Below are 19,342 nucleotides of genomic sequence, written 5' to 3'. Positions count from 1 at the left end.
GACTTGGCCCAGCGGGGTTCCCGCGACGTTCCGCTCCGCTCTAACGCTCCGCTGCTTTCTCTCCGCTCAGAGCCGAGAAGAGGAAAAGGACTTTTTTTCCGGAAACCTGGATCTGGCATTGTCTCAACATCAGGTACGGACACTGCGATTGGCACTCGCAGCGGAGTGGGTCTGTGGGGCGGAATATATGCCCATCCCAGTCCCGGTGACTGGAGCCTGGATTGGGAGCGACTGATTCCCATTCTCAGTTCCCATCAGCTGCCAGTAAAGTGGGCTGTTAAATAAAGTCGCTCCCCACGGTTTGACTGTAATCCCAGCTGGTTCTGACCTTGTTTACACCAGAGGCTATTCTGGAGTCAGCCCAGTGTCGCGGCCAAGGACTGTGCGTGGGTGCTGGGGTGAGGGGGGGGGAGGAGGGGGGGGTGAGTGGGGAGGAGGGGGGGGTGAGTGGGGAGGAGGGGGGGGTGAGTGGGGAGGAGGGGGGGGGTGAGTGGGGAGGAGGGGGGGGGTGAGTGGGGAGGAGGGGGGGGGTGAGTGGGGAGGAGGGGGGGGGTGAGTGGGGAGGAGGGGGGGGGTGAGTGGGGAGGAGGGGGGGGGTGAGTGGGGAGGAGGGGGGGGGTGAGTGGGGAGGAGGGGGGGGGTGAGTGGGGAGGAGGGGGGGGGTGAGTGGGGAGGAGGGGGGGGGTGAGTGGGGAGGAGGGGGGGGGTGAGTGGGGAGGAGGGGGGGGGTGAGTGGGGAGGAGGGGGGGGGTGAGTGGGGAGGAGGGGGGGGGTGAGTGGGGAGGAGGGGGGGGGTGAGTGGGGAGGAGGGGGGGGGTGAGTGGGGAGGAGGGGGGGGGTGAGTGGGGAGGAGGGGGGGGTGAGTGGTGAGGAGGTGGGGGGGGTGAGGAGGTGGGGGGGGTGAGGTAGGTGGTGGGTGGGGGTAGGTTGTGGGGGGGGGTGAGGTGGTGGTGGGGGGGGTGAGGTGGGTGAGGGGGGGTGAGGTGGTGGTGAGGGGGGGTGAGGTGGTGGTGAGGGGGGGTGAGGTGGTGGTGGTGGGGGAAGGGGGGGGGAGGTGGTGGGGAGGGGGGGTGAGGTGGTGGGGGGGGGTGAGGTGGTGGGGGGAGGGGTTGTGGGGGGGGAGGGGGGGGGTTGAGGTGGTGGGGGGGGGGGTTGAGGTGGTGGGGTGAGGTGGTGGGGGGGGAGGGGGGGTGAGGTGGTGGGGGGGGAGGGGGGGTGAGGTGGTGGGGGGGGAGGGGGGGTGAGGTGGTGGGGGGGGAGGGGGGGTGAGGTGGTGGGGGGGGAGGGGGGGTGAGGTGGTGGGGGGGGAGGGGGGGTGAGGTGGTGGTGGGGGGGGGGTTGTGGGGGGGGGAGGGGGGAGTTGAGGTGGTGGTGGGGGGGTGGTGAGGTGGTGGGGGGGGGGTTGAGGTGGTGGGGGGGGGGGGTTGAGGTGGTGGGGTGAGGTGGTGGGGGGGGAGGGGGGGTGAGGTGGTGGGGGGGGGGAGGGGGGGTGAGGTGGTGGGGGGGGTGAGGTGGTGGTGGGGGGGGGGGTTGTGGGGGGGGAGGGGGGAGTTGAGGTGGTGGTGGGGGGGTGGTGAGGTGGTGGTGGGGAGGTGGTGGGGGGGGGTTGAGGTGGTGGGGGGGTGGGGGGGTTGAGGTGGTGGGGGGGTGAGGTGGTGGGGGGGGGAGGGGGGGTGAGGTGGGGGGGAGGGGGGGTAGGTGGTGGGGGGGGGGGGGGAGGGGGGGTGAGGTGGTGGGGTGGTGGGGGGGGGGTGAGGTGGTGGGGGGGGGTGAGGTGGTGGTGGGGGGGGGGTTGTGGGGGGGGAGGGGGGAGTTGAGGTGGTGGTGGGGGGGTGGTGAGGTGGTGGTGGGGAGGTGGTGGGGGGGGGTTGAGGTGGTGGGGGGGTGGTTGAGGTGGTGGGGGGGTGGTTGAGGTGGTGGGGCGGGGGGGGTTGAGGTGGTGGGGCGGGGGGGGTTGAGGTGGTGGGGGGGTGAGGTGGTGGGGGGGGAGGGGGGGTGAGGTGGTGGTGGGGGGGGGTGAGGTGATGGGGGGGTGAGGTGGTGGGGGGGGGTGGGGGGTTGAGGTGGTGGTGGGGAGTGGTGAGGTGGTGGGGGGGTGAGGTGGTGGTGGGGGGGGGTTGTGGGGGGGGAGGGGGGAGTTGAGGTGGTGGTGGGGGGGTGGTGAGGTGGTGGTGGGTGGGGGTTGAGGTGGTGGGGGGGGGGTTGAGGTGGTGGGGGGGGGGGGTTGAGGTGGTGGGGGGGGGGGGGTTGAGGTGGTGGGGGGGGGGGGGGTTGAGGTGGTGGGGGGGGTGAGGTGGTGGGGGGGGGAGGGGGGGTGAGGTGGTGGGGGGGGAGGGGGGGTGAGGTGGTGGGGGGGTGAGGTGGTGGGGGGGGGAGGGGGGGTGAGGTGGTGTGGGGGGGGGGGTTGTGGGGGGGGAGGGGGGAGTTGAGGTGGTGGTGGGGGGGTGGTGAGGTGGTGGTGGGGAGGTGGTGGGGGGGGGGTTGAGGTGGTGGGGGGGTGGTTGAGGTGGTGGGGCGGGGGGGGGTGAGGTGGTGGGGGAGGTGGTGTGAGGTGGGGAGGTGGTGGGGGGGGGGGGTGAGGTGGGGGAGGGGTTGAGGTGGTGGGGGAGGTGTGTAGGTGGGGAGAGGTGGGTGGTGGTGGGGGGAGTGGGGGGGGTTGTGGGGGGGGAGGGGGGAGTTGAGGTGGTGGTGGGGAGGTGGTGGGGGGTGGGGGTTGAGGTGGTGGGGGGGGGGTTGAGGTGGTGGGGGGGGGGGTTGAGGTGGTGGGGGGGGGAGGGGGGGTGAGGTGGTGGGGGGGAGGGGGGGTGAGGTGGTGGGGGGGGGAGGGGGGGTGAGGTGGTGGGGGGGGGAGGGGTGGTGGGGGGGGGGAGGGGGGGGTGAGGTGGTGGGGGGGGGGGAGGGGGGGGTGAGGAGGTGGGGGGGGGTGAGGTGGTGGTGGGGGGGGGGTTGTGGGGGGGAGGGGGGAGTTGAGGTGGTGGTGGGGGGGTGGTGAGGTGGTGGTGGGGAGGTGGTGGGGGGGAGTGGTGAGGTGGTGGGGGGGAGTGGTGAGGTGGTGGGGGGGAGTGGTGAGGTGGTGGGGGGGAGTGGTGAGGTGGTGGGGGGGAGTGGTGAGGTGGTGGGGGGGAGTGGTGAGGTGGTGGGGGGGAGTGGTGAGGTGGTGGGGGGGAGTGGTGAGGTGGTGGGGGGGAGTTGAGGTGGTGGTGGGGGGTTGAGGTGGTGGTGGGGGGGTGGTGAGGGGGTGGGGGGGGGGGGGTTGAGGTGGTGGGGGGGTGGTGAGGGTGGGGGTTGAGGAGGGGTGGGGGTGAGGAGGAAGGGGGGGTCGGGAGCAGGGAACCCAGGATCTTCCTGCTCTGCATGACTCTCACACCACAACCTAACACTTTGGGGCCGGAATGTCCCCCGTTAGTGCCTCCTGGGGGGTGCTATGGGGCACTGACGTTTTTCGCCTGGTGGGGGGGGGTGTTTGCACCTCCCCGGAAATCGCTCCGGAGGTTTTCGGGGGCAAAGTGTAAGTGGCACTGCACCACGTGATTTGGACCCCGGGCTGGCACACGCCCAACAATGATGTCATCGGCGTTGACCCCGCGCCAACCCCTCACCGACTTCCGGGCCAGGCGCTAAAAGTCCCAGCCCGAACATTTCCAGCCCCGGATCAGGGCGCGGGGCGATTTCGGCCTCTTTAAACCAGAGCATGGTTTGCGTGGTAAATAGCGGCTGGCTGACGGGGCAGTGGGTTGGTGACTGGGATAATCTGGGCACCGTGTAGAGTGTTGCTCGAAGATTGGGAGAATGTTATCAGCAGACCTGCTGCAGCCCGTCCCCAGACTGCAGGATGTGCGGAGGCTTGTGTCTCTGTGCCCTTTTCCCAGGGCTGTGTAAATTGTTCAAAAACGTTTAGCACATTGCCGGGAAAGCTCCCAATGCCGACAATTACTGCATTCCATGGCCCCGGGCACTGAGGCTAAGTGCTCCCAGGTGGGAATTTAAAATATTACCAGTTTGAGCCAAAAGAAATATTAAGTCTGAGTTTATCTTCTTCCGAATCTGCCCCAGTGTTGCGATTGCACAGGCGGTGTTGGCGCGGGGCTGTGTTGCTATCGCCTGGTGTGTTGAGGGAGGGGGGCACCCTGGGTTGTGGTCCTGAGGCAAGTGAGGAATCTACCCCATATCCAGGCACCATGGCATCCAGCACCGCCAGGTGTTAAACTGAAGCCACCCTGAGGGATTAGCGTTCGCGCTCTGTGAAACCCCGTGGCGGGGTGGAGGGGCGCTTTACGGTTCTGTTACTGAACAGCGAGGGTGATTAGTAACCTCTCCTCCCTTATCTTTGCCCCCACCCCCACCCCACCATCCACAGTGATTCCACGGGAGAGGCCCGCTTACACGTGGAGATCCCAGACTCGATCACCACCTGGGTAACCGAGGCAGTCAGCCTATCACAGGACAGTGGCCTCGCTCTCGCCACGCCCACCGAGCTGCGCACCTTCAAACCTTTCTTTGTGGACTTCACTCTGCCGTACTTTGTGATCCGCGGGGAGCAGACCAAGATCCCGCTGACCGTATACAACTACCTCCCGAGCTGTGCCGAGGTATGTGCGAATGTGTGGGGGCAGAGGGGGAGGGGACAGTGTCGCAGGGACCCTGAGGGGGAGGTGGGGTGAGGGGCAGCATCTGAGTGACCCTGGGGTGCGGAGGGGCGAGGTTGTAGTGTCTGAGACCCTGCGTTGAGGGGGGGGGGGGGGGCGGGGGATCATTATCTGAGACACCCCAGGGTTGGGGGGCAGTACCTGAGAGACCCCGAGGTGGAGGGACGGGGCAGTATCTGAGAGACCGCTGGGGGGGGGGGGGTCAGTGTCGCAGAGACCCCGGGGGCTGGGGGTTCCGTGTCGGAGAGCTCCCGATGGGGTGGGGGAGGGGGGGCAGTATCTGAGACACCCCAGGGCTGGGGGGCAGTACCTGAGAGACCCCGAGGTGGACGGACGGGGCAGTATCTGAGAGACTGCTGGGGGTGGGGTGGGGGGCAGTATCTGAGAGACCCCGGGGGGGGGGGGGGGGCAGTATTTTAGAGACCCGGGGGGGGGGGGGGGCAGTATCTGAGAGACCCCGGGGGGGGGGGGGGAGGGCAGTATTTTAGAGACCCGGGGGGGGGGGGGGCAGTATCTGAGAGACCCCGGGGTGGGGGGTTGCAGTATCTGAGAGACCCCGGGGGGGGAGGGCAGTATCTGAGAGACCCCGGGGTGGGGGGGGGGCAGTATCTGAGAGACCCTGGGGTGGAGGGGTGGGGGGTTGCAGTATCTGAGAGACCCTGGGGGGGGGGGGGGGGGGAGGGCAGTATCTGAGAGACCCCGGGGTGGGGGGGGGCAGTATCTGAGACACCGGGGGGTGCAGTACCTGAGAGATCCCGGGGTGGAGGGGTGGGGGGTTGCAGTATCTGAGAGACCCCGGGGTGGGGGGGGGGGGGCAGTATCTGAGAGACCCCGGGGTGGAGGGGTGGGGGGGGCAGTATCTGAGAGACCCCGGGGGGGGGCAGTATCTGAGAGACCCCGGGGGGGGGAAGTGCAGTATCTGAGAGACCCCGGGGTGGAGGGGTGGGGGGGCGGGCAGTATCTGAGAGACCCCGGGGGGGGGGGGGGAGGGCAGTATCTGAGAGACCCCGGGGGGGAGGGAGTGCAGTATCTGAGAGACCCCGGGGGAAGGAGAAGGCTTGATCCGCACTGCAGCGGTACAAGTATGAGGACAATGTGCATCATTTGCTCCGACCCCGTGTGCAGTAACTGCGTCCAGTCCCGGGCCCCGCCCCTCGGGGAGGGTATATTGGCCTCGGAGGGGGAGCAGCGCAGGTTCCCCAGGGTGATACCGGGACTGAAAGGGTTAAATCCCGAGGGCCGCTTACACAGACTGGGCCTGTGTTCCCTCGAGTGTAGAAGATTCAGGGACGATCTGATCGAGGTGTTTAAGATGATTAAAGGAGTTGATGGAGTAGATCGAGAGAAACTATTCCCTCTGGTGGGGGGGGGGGGAGGAGGAGTCCAGAACAAGGGGCAGGACCTTAAAATTAGAGCCAGGCCGTTCAGGAATCGTGTTGGGAAGCACTTCTTCACACAGGATTACACAGGATATACGGCACAGAAACAGGCCATTCGGCCCAACCAGTCCATGCCGGCGTTTATGCTCCACTCGAGCCTCCTCCCGTCTTTCCTCATCTAAATCTATCAGCATAACCCTCTATTCCCTTCTCCTGCTTGTCTAGCCTCCCCTTAAATGCATCGATACTATTCGCTTCAACCACTCCGTGGCAGCGAGTTCCACATTCTCACCCCTCTCTGGGTAAAGAAGTTTCTCCTGAATTCCCCATTAGATTTATTAGTGACTGTCTTATATTGATGGCCCCTAGTTCTGGTCTCCCTCCACAAGTGGAAACATTCTCTCTGTATCCACTTTCATGATTTTAAAGACCTCTAGGTCACCCCTCAGCCTTCTCCTTTCAATAGAAAAGAGACCCAGCCTATTCATCCCATCCCTCACATTTCTGGCATCGTCCTTGTAAATCTTCCCTGCACGCTCTCCAGCGCCTCAATATCCTTTTTATAAAATGGCGACCAGAACTGTACGCAGTGCTCTGCGGTCTAACCAAGATTCGATACCGGTTTAGCATAATTTCCCTACTTTTCAATTTATCCCTCTAGAAATAAACCCTGGTGCTGGGTTTGCTTTTTTCTGGCCTTGTTAACCCGTGTCGCTACTTTCAGTGATTTGTGTATTTGTGCTCCCAGATCCCTTTGCTCTTCCATTCCACTTAGATTCATATTTTAAAGTATTCCCAGAATTTTCCAATTCTTCACACAAAAGATAGTGGAACTCTGGAACTCTCTCCCCCTCACAGGGCTCGCAGTAATATATTAGCATGGATAGAGGATTGCCTAACTAACAGAAAACAGAAATGGGTAATTTTCCAGCTTGGCGAACAGTGACTACTGGGGTGCCACAGGGATCAGTGCTGGGGCCTCAACTATTTACAATTTATATTAATGACTTGGATGAAGGAACCGAGCGAGTGTAATGTAGCCAAGTTTGCTGATTATACAAAGATGGGTGGGAAAGCCAGTTGTGTGGAGGACACCAAAAAATTGCAAAGGGATATAGACAGGCTAACTGAGTGGGCAAAAATTTGGCAGATGGAGTATAATGTGGGAAAATATGAGGTTCCCCTCTTCGGCAGAAAAAATAGAAAAGAAAATTATAATTTAAGTGGAGAAAAATTGCAAAGTGCTGCAGTACAGAAGGACCTGGGGGTCCTTGTGCATGAAACACAAAAAGTTAGTACAGCAAGTAATCAGGAAGACAAATGGAATGTTGGCCTTTATTGCAAGGGGAAAGAGTATAAAAGCAGAGAAGTCCTGCTACAACTGTACAGAGGGTATTGGTGAGGCCACACCTGGAGTACTGTGTACGGTTTTGGTCTCCTTATTTAAGGAAGGATATACTTGCATTGGAGGCTGTTCAGAGCAGGTTCACTAAGTTGATTCTGGAGATGAGGTGGTTGATTTATGAAGATAGGTTGAGTAGGTTGGGCCTATATTCATTGGAGTTCAGAAGAATGAGGTGATCTTATCGAAATGTATAAGATAATGAGGGGGCTCGACAAGGTGAATGCAGAGAGGATATTTCCACATAGGGGAAACTAAAACGAGGGAACATAGTCTCAGAATAAGGGGCTGCCCATTTAAAACTGAGATGAGGAGGAATTTCTTCTCTGAGGGTTGTGAATCTGTGGAATTCTCTGCCCCAGAGAGCTGTGAAGGCTGGGTCATTGAATATATTTAAGGTGGAGATAAACAGATTTTTGAGTAATAAGGGAGTAAAGGGTTATGGGGAGCAGGCTCAAGGGGCCGAATGGCCAACTCCTGCTCCTTTAAGTTCTTATGTAAAAAGCTCTGGATGCTGGGGGTCAATTGGAGCTTTCAAGACTGAGATCGATAGATTTTTGTTGTGTCAGGGTATCAAGGGATCTGGAGCAAAGGCGGGTAAATGGAGTTAAGATACAGATCAGCCAGGATCCAGTGTAATGGCGGAACAGGCTCGAGGAGTTGAATGGTCTCCTCCTGTTCCTAATGTAACAGGCTCGAGGGGCTGAATGGTCTCCTCCTGTTCCTGTGTAACTGGTTTGAGGGACTGAATGGCCTCCTGTTCCTGTGTAACAGGCTCGAGGGGCTGAATGGTCTCCTCCTGTTCCTAATGTAACAGGCTCGAGGGGCTGAAAGGCCTCCTCCTGTTCCTGTGTAACTGGTTCGAGGGACTGAATGGCCTCCTGTTCCTGTGTAACAGGCTCGAGGGGCTGAATGGTCTCCTCCTGTTCCTAATGTAACAGGCTCGAGGGACTGAAAGGCCTCCTCCTGTTCCTGTGTAACTGGTTCGAGGGGCTGAATGGCCTCCTCCTGTTCCTGTAGAGATTGCAATGAGTTGCATGTTTCCTGTAGAAACTGCTTTGATCTGACTGCTGACCTCACTCCCCATTTCCTCCAGGTTCACGTTAAAATCACGGTTCCGAAAGGAATCAAATTTATTGGCCACCTGGGGAAGCGACACCTAACTCGAAAGATGTGTGTCGGCTCCAAGGAAGCAAAGCCCACCTCCATCGTCCTGTCCTTCAGTGAGCTGGGCCCAGCAAACATCACAGGTGAGGGGTAACTGCAAATCCTTGTGTGTCATCGCCCACGCACAGCTCCAGATAAATTGTGTGTTGTGGGGGGGCGCGGGGAGGAGGGATGGGAAGAGGCATAACGCCCTCCTCCATGGTGGTGTAGGGCCCACCTTGGACATCCTGAGCGGGGAAGGGGCCGAGACCCTCGAAGATGTGCAGTCAGCTTATTACTGTCCCCTTACAAAGGGGACCAAATCTGTCCTGGGGTCGGTGCTGTTGAGTCACTGCCATGGTGGATCGGAGAGAGTCTCTGGATATTGTCTATCCAGAGGCTTAAGGTGAGGCTTTGCACGAGAGATTATTAACAAAAATGAAAGTCACAGACTTATGACCTGGTCTCCATGTTATAAAAAGAATATAGGGGCACTGGAGAAGGTGCAAAACAGAGTTACTAGAATGATACCAGAAGTGAGAGGGTGTACCCAGCAGGAAAGGCTGAGCACACGGGGTCCCTTTACTCTAGAAAAGAGAAGGCCGAGGGGAACCTGATAGAGGTCTTTAAAATGATGAAGGGGTTCGATGGGCTAGATGTAGAGAAGATACTTCCACTTGTGGAGGAGTTCAAAACCATGGGCCATAAATGTAAGGTGGTCTCTTAATAAACCCACTAGGGAATTCACGGGAAACCTCTTTACCCAGAGAGTGGTGAGAATGTGGAACTCGCTGCCACAGGGAGGGGTTGAGGCAAATTTAAGGGGAAGTTAGATAAGAACAAGAGGGAGAAAGGAATAGAAGGATATGTTGATGGGATGAGATGAAGAGGGGTGGGAAGGGGCTGGTGTGGAACATAAACCTCGGCACGGAGCAGGTGGGCCGACTGGCCTGTTTCTGTGCCATACTGCGGGCTGTGTGACTGTGGGCTGCGTGTGTGTGAGACTGTGGGCTGTGTGTGTGTGAGACTGTGGGCTGTGTGTGTGTGAGACTGTGGGCTGTGTGTGTGTGAGACTGTGGGCTGTGTGTGTGTGAGACTGTGGGCTGTGTGTGTGTGAGACTGTGGGCTGTGTGTGTGTGAGACTGTGGGCTGTGTGTGTGTGAGACTGTGGGCTGTGTGTGTGTGAGACTGTGGGCTGTGTGTGTGTGTGACTGTGGGCTGCGTGTGTGTGTGTGACTGTGGGCTGCGTGTGTGTGAGACTGTGGGCTGCGTGTGTGTGTGACTGTGGGCTGCGTGTGTGTGTGTGACTGTGGGCTGCGTGTGTGTGTGACTGTGGGCTGCGTGTGTGTGAGACTGTGGGCTGCGTGTGTGTGAGACTGTGGGCTGTGTGTGTGTGAGACTGTGGGCTGTGTGTGTGTGAGACTGTGGGCTGTGTGTGTGTGAGACTGTGGGCTGTGTGTGTGTGAGACTGTGGGCTGTGTGTGTGTGAGACTGTGGGCTGTGTGTGTGTGAGACTGTGGGCTGTGTGTGTGTGAGACTGTGGGCTGTGTGTGTGTGAGACTGTGGGCTGTGTGTGTGTGAGACTGTGGGCTGTGTGTGTGTGAGACTGTGGGCTGTGTGTGTGTGAGACTGTGGGCTGTGTGTGTGTGAGGCTGTGTGTGTGTGAGACTGTGGGCTGTGTGTGTGTGAGACTGTGGGCTGTGTGTGTGTGAGACTGTGGGCTGTGTGTGTGTGAGACTGTGGGCTGTGTGTGTGTGAGACTGTGGGCTGTGTGTGTGTGAGACTGTGGGCTGTGTGTGTGTGAGACTGTGGGCTGTGTGTGTGTGTGACTGTGGGCTGTGTGTGTGTGTGACTGTGGGCTGTGTGTGTGTGTGTGACTGTGGGCTGCGTGTGTGTGTGACTGTGGGCTGCGTGTGTGTGTGACTGTGGGCTGCGTGTGTGTGTGACTGTGGGCTGCGTGTGTGTGTGACTGTGGGCTGCGTGCGTGTGAGACTGTGGGCTGCGTGCGTGTGAGACTGTGGGCTGCGTGCGTGTGTGACTGTGGGCTGCGTGCGTGTGTGACTGTGGGCTGCGTGCGTGTGAGACTGTGGGCTGCGTGCGTGTGAGACTGTGGGCTGCGTGTGTGTGTGACTGTGGGCTGCGTGTGTGTGAGACTGTGGGCTGCGTGTGTGTGAGACTGTGGGCTGCGTGTGTGTGTGACTGTGGGCTGCGTGTGTGTGTGACTGTGGGCTGCGTGTGTGTGTGACTGTGGGCTGCGTGTGTGTGTGACTGTGGGCTGCGTGTGTGTGTGACTGTGGGCTGCGTGTGTGTGTGACTGTGGGCTGCGTGTGTGTGTGACTGTGGGCTGCGTGTGTGTGTGACTGTGGGCTGCGTGTGTGTGTGACTGTGGGCTGCGTGTGTGTGTGACTGTGGGCTGCGTGTGTGTGTGACTGTGGGCTGCGTGTGTGTGTGACTGTGGGCTGCGTGTGTGTGTGACTGTGGGCTGCGTGTGTGTGTGACTGTGGGCTGCGTGTGTGTGTGACTGTGGGCTGCGTGTGTGTGAGACTGTGGGCTGTGTGTGTGTGTGACTCTTGTGCAGGTTGTGCGATGACGAGTGTCGGAACATGTTTACAGGGCTATTACTTCATTTTCACAGCCAAAGCGTTTGCTTACAGTGAGAGCAGCTGCTGTGAGGGCGGGCTCCAGGCACTGAAGAACGGCAAGTATTTGGATGACAGCTACATGGACAAGAGGAGCCCAACCGGCATGGACTACGTGAAGAGACGCGTGCTGGTGGAGGTGAGGGAACCGACCCATTCCGTGCTCAGCAATGGTGGCCCCCGGCGATGCTCACCGTCACACTGTTACCCATTGTCCCCGGCGATGCTCACCGTCACGCTGTTACCCATTGCCCCCGGCGATGCTCACCGTCACGCTGTTACCCATTGCCCCCGGCGATGCTCACCGTCACACTGTTACCCATTGCCCCCGGCGATGCTCACCGTCACGCTGTTACCCATTGTCTCCGGCGATGCTCACCGTCACGCTGTTACCCATTGCCCCCGGCGATGCTCACCGTCACGCTGTTACCCATTGTCCCCGGCGATGCTCACCGTCACACTGTTACCCATTGTCTCCGGCGATGCTCACCGTCACGCTGTTACCCATTGCCCCCGGCGATGCTCACTGTCACACTGTTACCCATTGCCCCCGGCGATGCTCACCGTCATACTGTTGCCCATTGTCCCCGGCGATGCTCACCGTCACACTGTTACCCATTGCCCCCGGCGATGCTCACCGTCACGCTGTTACCCATTGTCCCCGGCGATGCTCACCGTCACACTGTTACCCACTGCCCCCGGCGATGCTCACCGTCATACTGTTACCCATTGTCCCCGGCGATGCTCACCGTCACGCTGTTACCCATTGTCCCCGGCGATGCTCAACGTCACGCTGTTACCCATTGCCCCCGGCGATGCTCACCGTCACACTGTTACCCATTGTCCCCGGCGATGCTCACCGTCACGCTGTTACCCATTGTCCCCGGCGATGCTCACCGTCACACTGTTACCCATTGTCCCCGGCGATGCTCACCGTCACACTGTTACCCATTGCCCCCGGCGATGCTCACCGTCACACTGTTACCCATTGTCCCCATCATGCTGTTTTTACAAAGACAGGAGTTATACCATCCAGCGTACAGCTTACTGCTCTACTGCGAAAGCGGGGCTGTGTGTAAGATGCTCGGTCCATTTACGGACAGAAGATCCAGTTGTAAATGGGCAAATCCTGAGGTCAGAGGGTATTTACAGTTGAGGAAGTTGTTGAGGAAACTAGCAGAAAATTACTAATTTTCTGTTTTCACGAGGGACATATGGGGGGGGGTGGGGTGGGGGTGGGGGGTGGTGGGTGACGTGACCACATGCTATGATCGTTGTCTTATCCTCTCTCTCTCTCTCTCTCTCTCCCTCTCTCTCTCTCTCTCTCTCCTCCGCAGCCTGAAGGATTGCCCAGGGACTACACCTACAGCATTTTCTTCTGTCCGAACGGTATGTAAACCCGTGGGAACCAATGGCACGATGCCGCAAATCCTCTTCACCGTATCGGGGCGATGAATGTAGCGCTGCGTCCAGCCGGCGACAGAATCGCTCCCGCTCTATCTCTGCACCACACATACTTCATCCTATTCTTTTTACCATAATCTCTTGCTGCTCTCAAATTATTATTTGGATTTAGTCTCCCTCCGTTTGTGTTAATTACATAGAAACATAGAAAATAGTTGCAGGAGTAGGCCATTCGGCCCTTCGAGCCTGCACCACCATTCAATAAGATCATGGCTGATCATTCACCTCAGTTCCCCTTTCCTGCTTTCTCTCCATACACCCTGATCCCTTTAGTCGTAAGGGCCATATCTAACTCCCTCTTGAATATATCTAACGAACTGGCATCAACAACTTTCTGCAGTAGAGAATTCCACAGGTTAACAACTCTGAGTGATGAAGTTTCTCCTCATCTCGGTCCTAAATGGCTTATCCCTTATCCTAAGACTGTGACCTCTGGTTCTGGACTTCCCCAACATCGGGAACATTCTTCCTGCATCAAACCTGCCCAGTCCCGTCAGAATTTTATATGTTTCTGTGAGATCCCCTTTCATTCTTCTAAACTCCAGTGAATACAGGCCCAGTCGATCCAGTCTCTCCTCATATGTCAGTCCTGCCATCCTGGGAATCAGTCTGGTGAACCTTTGCTGCACTCCCTCAATAGCAAGAATGTCCTTCCTCAGATTAGGAGACCAAAACTGAACACAATATTCCAGGTGAGGCCTCACTAAGGCCCTGTAGAACTGCAGTAAGACCTCCCTGCTCCTATACTCGAATCCCCTTGCTATGAAGGCCAACATGCCATTTGCCTGCTGTACCTGCATGCCAACTTTCAATGACTGATGTACCATGACACCCAGGTCTCGTTGCACCTCCCCTTTTCCTAATCTGCCGCCATTCAGATAATCTTCCTTCATGTTTTTGCCACCAAAGTGGATAACCTCATATTTATCCACATTATACTGCATCTGCCATGCATTTGTCCACTCACCTAACCTGTCCAAGTCACCCTGCAGCCTCTTAGCGTCCTCTTCACAGCTCACACCGCCACCCAGCTTAGTGTCATCTGCAAACTTGGAGATATTACTCTCAATTCCTTCATCTAAATCATTGATGTATATTGTAAATAGCTGGGGTCCCAGCACAGAGCCCTGCGGCATCCCACAAGTCACTGCCTGCCATTCTGAAAAGGACCCTTTTATCCCAGACTCTCTGCTTCCTGTCTGCCAACCAGTTCTCTATCCACGTCAATACATTACCCCCATACCATGTGCTTTGATTTTGCACACCAATCTCTTGTGTGGGACCTTGTCAAAAGCCTTTTGAAAGTCCAAATACACCACATCCACTGGTTCTCCCTTGTCCACTCTACTATTTACATCCTCAAAAAATTCCAGAAGATTTGTCAAGCACGATTTCCCTTTCATAAATCCATGCTGACTTGGACCGATCCTGTCACTGCTTTCCAAATGCGCTGCTATGTCATCTTTTAATAATTGATTCCAACATTTTCCCCACAACTGATGTCAGGCTAACTGGTCTACAATTCCCTGTTTTCTCCCTCCTTTTTTAAAAAGTGGTGTTACATTAGCTACCCTCCAGTCCATAGGAACTGATCCAGAGTTGATAGACTGTTGGAAAATTATCACCAATGCATCCACTATTTCTAGAGCCACTTCCTTAAGTTGGGATGCAGACCATCAGGCCCTGGGGATTTACCGGCCTTCAATCCCCTCAATTTCCCAAACACAATTTCCTGACGAATAAGGATTTCCCTCAGTTCCTCCTTCTCGTTAGACCCTCGGTCCCCTAGTATTTCCGGAAGGTTATTTGTGTCTTCCTTCGTGAAGACAGAACCAAAGTATTTGTTCAATTGGTCTGCCATTTCTTTGTTCCCCATTATAAATTCACCTGATTATGACTGCAAGGGACCTATGTTGTCTTCACTAATCTTTTTCTCTTCACATATCTATAGAAGATTTTGCAGTCAGTTTTTATGTTCCCAGCAAGCTTCCTCTCATACTCTATTTTCCCCCTCCTAATTCAACCCTTTGTCCTCCTCTGCTGAATTCTAAATTTCTTCCAGTCCTCAGGTTTGCTGCTTTTTCTGGCCAATTTATATGCCTCTTCCTTGGATTTAACACTAATTTCCCTTGTTAGCCACGGTTGAGCCACTTTTTTCCCCAACTCATTCGATTGCTAAATGTAGGGAGACACTGAGCTGTAGAGACTAGAAAGAAAGACTTGCATTTCTATAGCGCCGTTTATAACCACCGGACGTCTCACCCCCCCCCTCCATCCCTTAAAAATTCCCTTAGTTCCCCAAAATCTATCGACCTCTGTCTTGAATATACTCAATGACTGAGCCTCCACAGCCCTCTGGGGTAGAGAATTCCAAAGATTCACCACCCTCTGAGTGAACGAATTGCTCCTCATCTCCGTCCTAAATGGCCGACTCCTTATCCTGAGACTATGACCCCTGGTTCTCGACTCCCCAGCCCGGGGGAAACATTTTCTGAGCATTAACCCTGTCATAGCCCTGCATATTTTTTCTTTTTAAGTATATATCCCATTCACTATTGAATCTGCTCCCACCGCCCTTTCAGGCAGCGTGTTCCAGATCATAACAACTCGGTGCGTAAAAACATTCCCCTCATCTGCCCCTCGGGTTCCATCGCCGATTATCGTCAGTCTGTGTCCCTCTGGTTACCGACCCTCCTGCCATGGAAACAGCTTCTCCTTAATTACTCTGTCAAAACTCTTCATGATTTTGAACCCCTCAATTAAATCGCCCCTTAACCTTCTCTGCACTGAGGAGAACAACCCCAGCCTCTCCAGTCTATCCACGTAACTGAACCCCCTCATCCCTGGGACCATTCTGGTCAATCCCCTCTGCACCCTCTCCAAGGCCTTCACATCCTTCCTAAAGTGCGGGGCCCAGAATTGGCCACAATGGCTGTGTTTGTCTGTCCCCTCAGAGAAGATTCACATCTCCACGCCCAACAAGTACGAGTACCAGTATATCCAGAAACCGGCCAGGATGGGGGACTTTGATGTAGCGGTGAAGGCGCACAATGATGCCCACTTTGCCTTATCGACGGGCCCGCGGGACACGGCGGAAATGATGGAGATTGTGATCGGGGGGCGGCAGAACACGCGGACGTGGATCGCCGTGAGCAAGATGGGAGAGCCAGTGGCCAGCGCAAACACGCCTCACATCCTGTCCTGGGACGAGTTCCGCAACTTCTGGATTCGCTGGAAAACCGGCATCGTCCAGGTGAGAGATTGTTGCCGCGGTAACATACATGACCTGGTTGGCCTGGCCTGCTCTTTTGCCTTTCACCTGACCTTAAGCTCGCTTGGAGCTGAAACCCTCTCCCCTTTACAATTCTGGAGCATTTTCCATTTTGTCCTCGCGCTGAAATTTGTCAACAAGTACAATTTCATCTCCCCCCCCCCCCCCCCCAAAACACCTGTCGCCCCCCCCCTCCCCCACAACTGCTGTCGCCCCCCCTCCCCCACAACTGCTGTCGCCCCCCCTCCCCCACAACTGCTGTCGCCCCCCCCCTCCCCCACAACTGTTGTCGCCCCCACCCCCAACGCCTGTCACCCCCTCCCCCACAACTGTTGTCGCCCCCCCCCCCCCCACAATGCCTGTCTCTCTTTCCCCCCACCCCCACCCCACCCCTCCGTCGGCCCGCTGTGTTTAGGGTGCTCTCTGGCCCAGGCTCGGAGAGGGGCTCAGTGTGACTGCCATGTGTTGTTCCCAGGTTGGACACGGAGTGCTGCCATCCAACGAGTCGCTGATTGTGGAGTGGGCTGTCGCCAGGCTCCCGGAGGTCGGCTACATCGGCTTCTCCACTGGCTGGGGCTCGGTGGGAGAGTTCAAAATCTGGAGGAAGGAGGAATCTGACGAGAACCACAATGAGGCTTTCACTCTTGGAGTTCCTCACAACGTGGTCCCTGGTTCTGAGAGAGCCACGGCCTCCATGATAGGTACAGGCGGAAGATCTGGGCTCGCAACATGGGCTGCACTGACTCTGGGCTCTGGCTCCCCAGAGCGGGCTCTGGACCCTGGGCCCTGGGCCCTGCGCTCTGGGCACGTGGGACGATACAGGTCACAAAACAGCCGAAACTCCTCGAAGTTTGATAATGAATCAATCTTACAATATTTTGTGCAGGGAGGAGGGTCCTATGATCGGGGTCATTGATGAGGTACCGGGAGTCGCTGGGCCTCATCGAACCAGGTCCCAATATTGGTCGGCACCTATGGGGCGGGGAGGGGGTGCGGGGTCGGGGTAGAAACTAGGGGGGGTGGAGGGTTGTGTAAGAGATTTATTTTATATATCAGCCAGTGAGAATGCGTGAGACTTCTGATCGCTATCCAGTAACCCCCACTGGGAACATGTGCGTGTGTCTGTGTATCTGTGCGTGCACATGTGCGTGTGTCTGTGTGTATCTCTGTTAACCTCTCTCCCACCAATGATCCTGACGCCTCTTTCTCTGTTGTTAGGGGATGTGATGGGACCCACCCTCAACAATCTGGACAATCTCCTGCGCCTGCCATTTGGTTGCGGGGAACAGAACATGATCCATTTTGCACCAAATGTCTTTGTGCTGAAATACCTGCAGAAGACGAAGCAACTGTTCACCGAGGTGGAGAGTGAGGCCACAGACTACCTGCTACAAGGTGGGTCACTGGCCTGTTACCCCAGGCTGGCACATTCCCGGGAACCCTTCGCAGGATCCCCGGAGAGGGTCGAGGGTCGTGGCCCCGTGACCTCCGGAGAGGGTCGGCAGGCCAATGTATCTCCTCCTATGGGGTAGGCATCGATGTGGCCTTTGCCCAGGGCCCCCGATGGATGGTACAGATGTCGGAGAGCAGGTTGGGAAAGGACCAACGCTGTAAGAGTGAGGAGAATCTCGTTCTTCCTGCCTGGGTGGGTGGGATTGTTTCGTTTTTCATTCTTTTCTTGCGAGTGTTACTGGTATTAAATGTCCATCCCTAGTTACCCTTGAGAACTGTTGCAGTGTTCTTTGTGGGAACAGTTTCTCCTTATTTACTCTGTCAAAACCCTTCAAGATTTTGAACACCTCTATCAAATCTCCCCTTAACCTTCTCTGCTCCAAGGAGAACAGCCACAGCTTCTCCAGTCTCTCCCCGTCACTGAAGTCCCTCGTCCCCGGTAATTCTGGTCAGTCTCCTATGTTGCGGTTTGGTTGTATTTTTTGCAGTCAAAGTAAAAATTGGGCGAGAAGGAAAACAAACCTCTGGACAGATTTTTCTGTGAATTTCCCCCTGCAGGATATCAGCGTCAGCTAACGTACAAGCGGGAGGATGGATCGTACAGCGCATTCGGTGAGAGGGATTCTTCCGGGAGCATGTGGTGCGTGAATTCATTTAGTCTCTATCAATGTGAGGAGTGCGATAACATTGTGGGATGAACTTCCCCTTCCCTCATTGACAGGGTTGGGAAAGGGAGCAAGGGTCACAGGTCACCAGGTCGAGCTTCTTGCGTCCATCATCTTCTCTGCTTCACAAAGATGGTAGACTTTTCGAGCTTCCTCCTCTAATCTCTCCGCCGTTCCCAGTGCCCCATCCTGCACGCTTTCCTTCTCCCTTCCATTCTCACTCTCAACATGAAAACCTAGGCGTGGGGGGGAGGGGAGGGGAGTGGTGTGGAGGGGCAGGTGGGGTGTGGCGGGGGTAGACCATGCAGGCTGAGCAGTTCCACAGTTTTGAGGGGTTTTCTGGGAAAGAATGAGTTTAAGTTGAGGACGGAGTGATGCAACTGGTGGAAGGTGAGCAGTGGTGTTCCACAGGGACCACTGATCACCATTTACATAAAGGATTGGGGAGTGCGGTTAGTACAGGGGAGGACAGCGACCACATACAGGAAGGCAGTAATAAACTGGCAGAATGGGCGGGAAATGAATTTCAATATCGAAGTGTGAGGTGGTCCAGTTTTGGGGAGGGAGGGGGGAGAGCACGCGGAAATGGGGAGTGGGTGGAGGGGAAGAGTGTTGGGGACAGGGAGGGGGAAGAGGGCGCAGGACGTGGAGGGAGGGGGGGGAGAGAAAGCGGGGGTGGGGAGAGGACGGGGGGAGTGGGGGGTTGGGGTGGGGAAGAGAGTGTGGGGGGAGGGGGATACTAAACTACAGAACGAGTGGGAAGCTGTTTAACCTTCGCCGTCTCCAGGCCAGGTCCAAGGTCACCACAACCCCTGTCGTCGAGCTACAGTACACGGACGACGCCTGCGTCTGCGCACATTCTGAGGCTGAACTCCAGGACATAGTCGATGTATTTACTGAGCCGTACGAAAGCATGGGCCTTACGCTAAACATCCGTACGACAAAGGTCCTCCACCAGCCTGTCCTCACCGCACAGCACTGCCCCCCAGTCATCAAGATCCAAGGCACGGCCCTGGACAACGTGGACCATTTCCCATACCTCGGGAGCCTCTTATCAACAAAAGCAGACATTGATGTGGAGATTCAACACCACCTCCAGTACGCCAGTGCAGCCTTCAGCCGCCAGAGGAAACGAGTGTTCGAAGACCAGGCCCTCAAATCTCCCACCAAGCTCATGGTCTACAGGGCTGTAGTAATACCCGCCCTTCTGTACGGCTCAGAGGCATGGGCCATGTATAGAAGGCACCTCAAGTCGCTGGAGATCTATCGCCAATGCTG

At 57.1% G+C, this 19,342-nt stretch overlaps 1 protein-coding gene across 1 annotated transcript in view; it reads left to right on the top strand.

The window, feature by feature from the left end:
* cpamd8 (C3 and PZP like alpha-2-macroglobulin domain containing 8) overlaps positions 1 to 19,342 on the top strand; it is a 110,137-nt gene that overhangs the window by 38,467 nt on the left and 52,328 nt on the right. The window contains exons 17-25 of the mRNA XM_070861074.1: positions 71 to 133; positions 4,358 to 4,589; positions 8,524 to 8,677; positions 11,209 to 11,351; positions 12,550 to 12,601; positions 15,631 to 15,929; positions 16,423 to 16,648; positions 17,166 to 17,342; positions 17,958 to 18,039. Coding sequence (XP_070717175.1) covers positions 71 to 133; positions 4,358 to 4,589; positions 8,524 to 8,677; positions 11,209 to 11,351; positions 12,550 to 12,601; positions 15,631 to 15,929; positions 16,423 to 16,648; positions 17,166 to 17,342; positions 17,958 to 18,039 — 1,428 coding nt within the window. The remainder of the gene's footprint in view (positions 1 to 70; positions 134 to 4,357; positions 4,590 to 8,523; positions 8,678 to 11,208; positions 11,352 to 12,549; positions 12,602 to 15,630; positions 15,930 to 16,422; positions 16,649 to 17,165; positions 17,343 to 17,957; positions 18,040 to 19,342) is intronic.

Source organism: Pristiophorus japonicus, chromosome 18, assembly GCF_044704955.1.
Source record: "Pristiophorus japonicus isolate sPriJap1 chromosome 18, sPriJap1.hap1, whole genome shotgun sequence".
Lineage (NCBI taxonomy): Eukaryota > Metazoa > Chordata > Chondrichthyes > Pristiophoridae > Pristiophorus > Pristiophorus japonicus.
The sequence above is the reverse complement of the archived record's forward strand: the minus strand, read 5'-3'. Positions and strand labels throughout refer to the sequence as shown.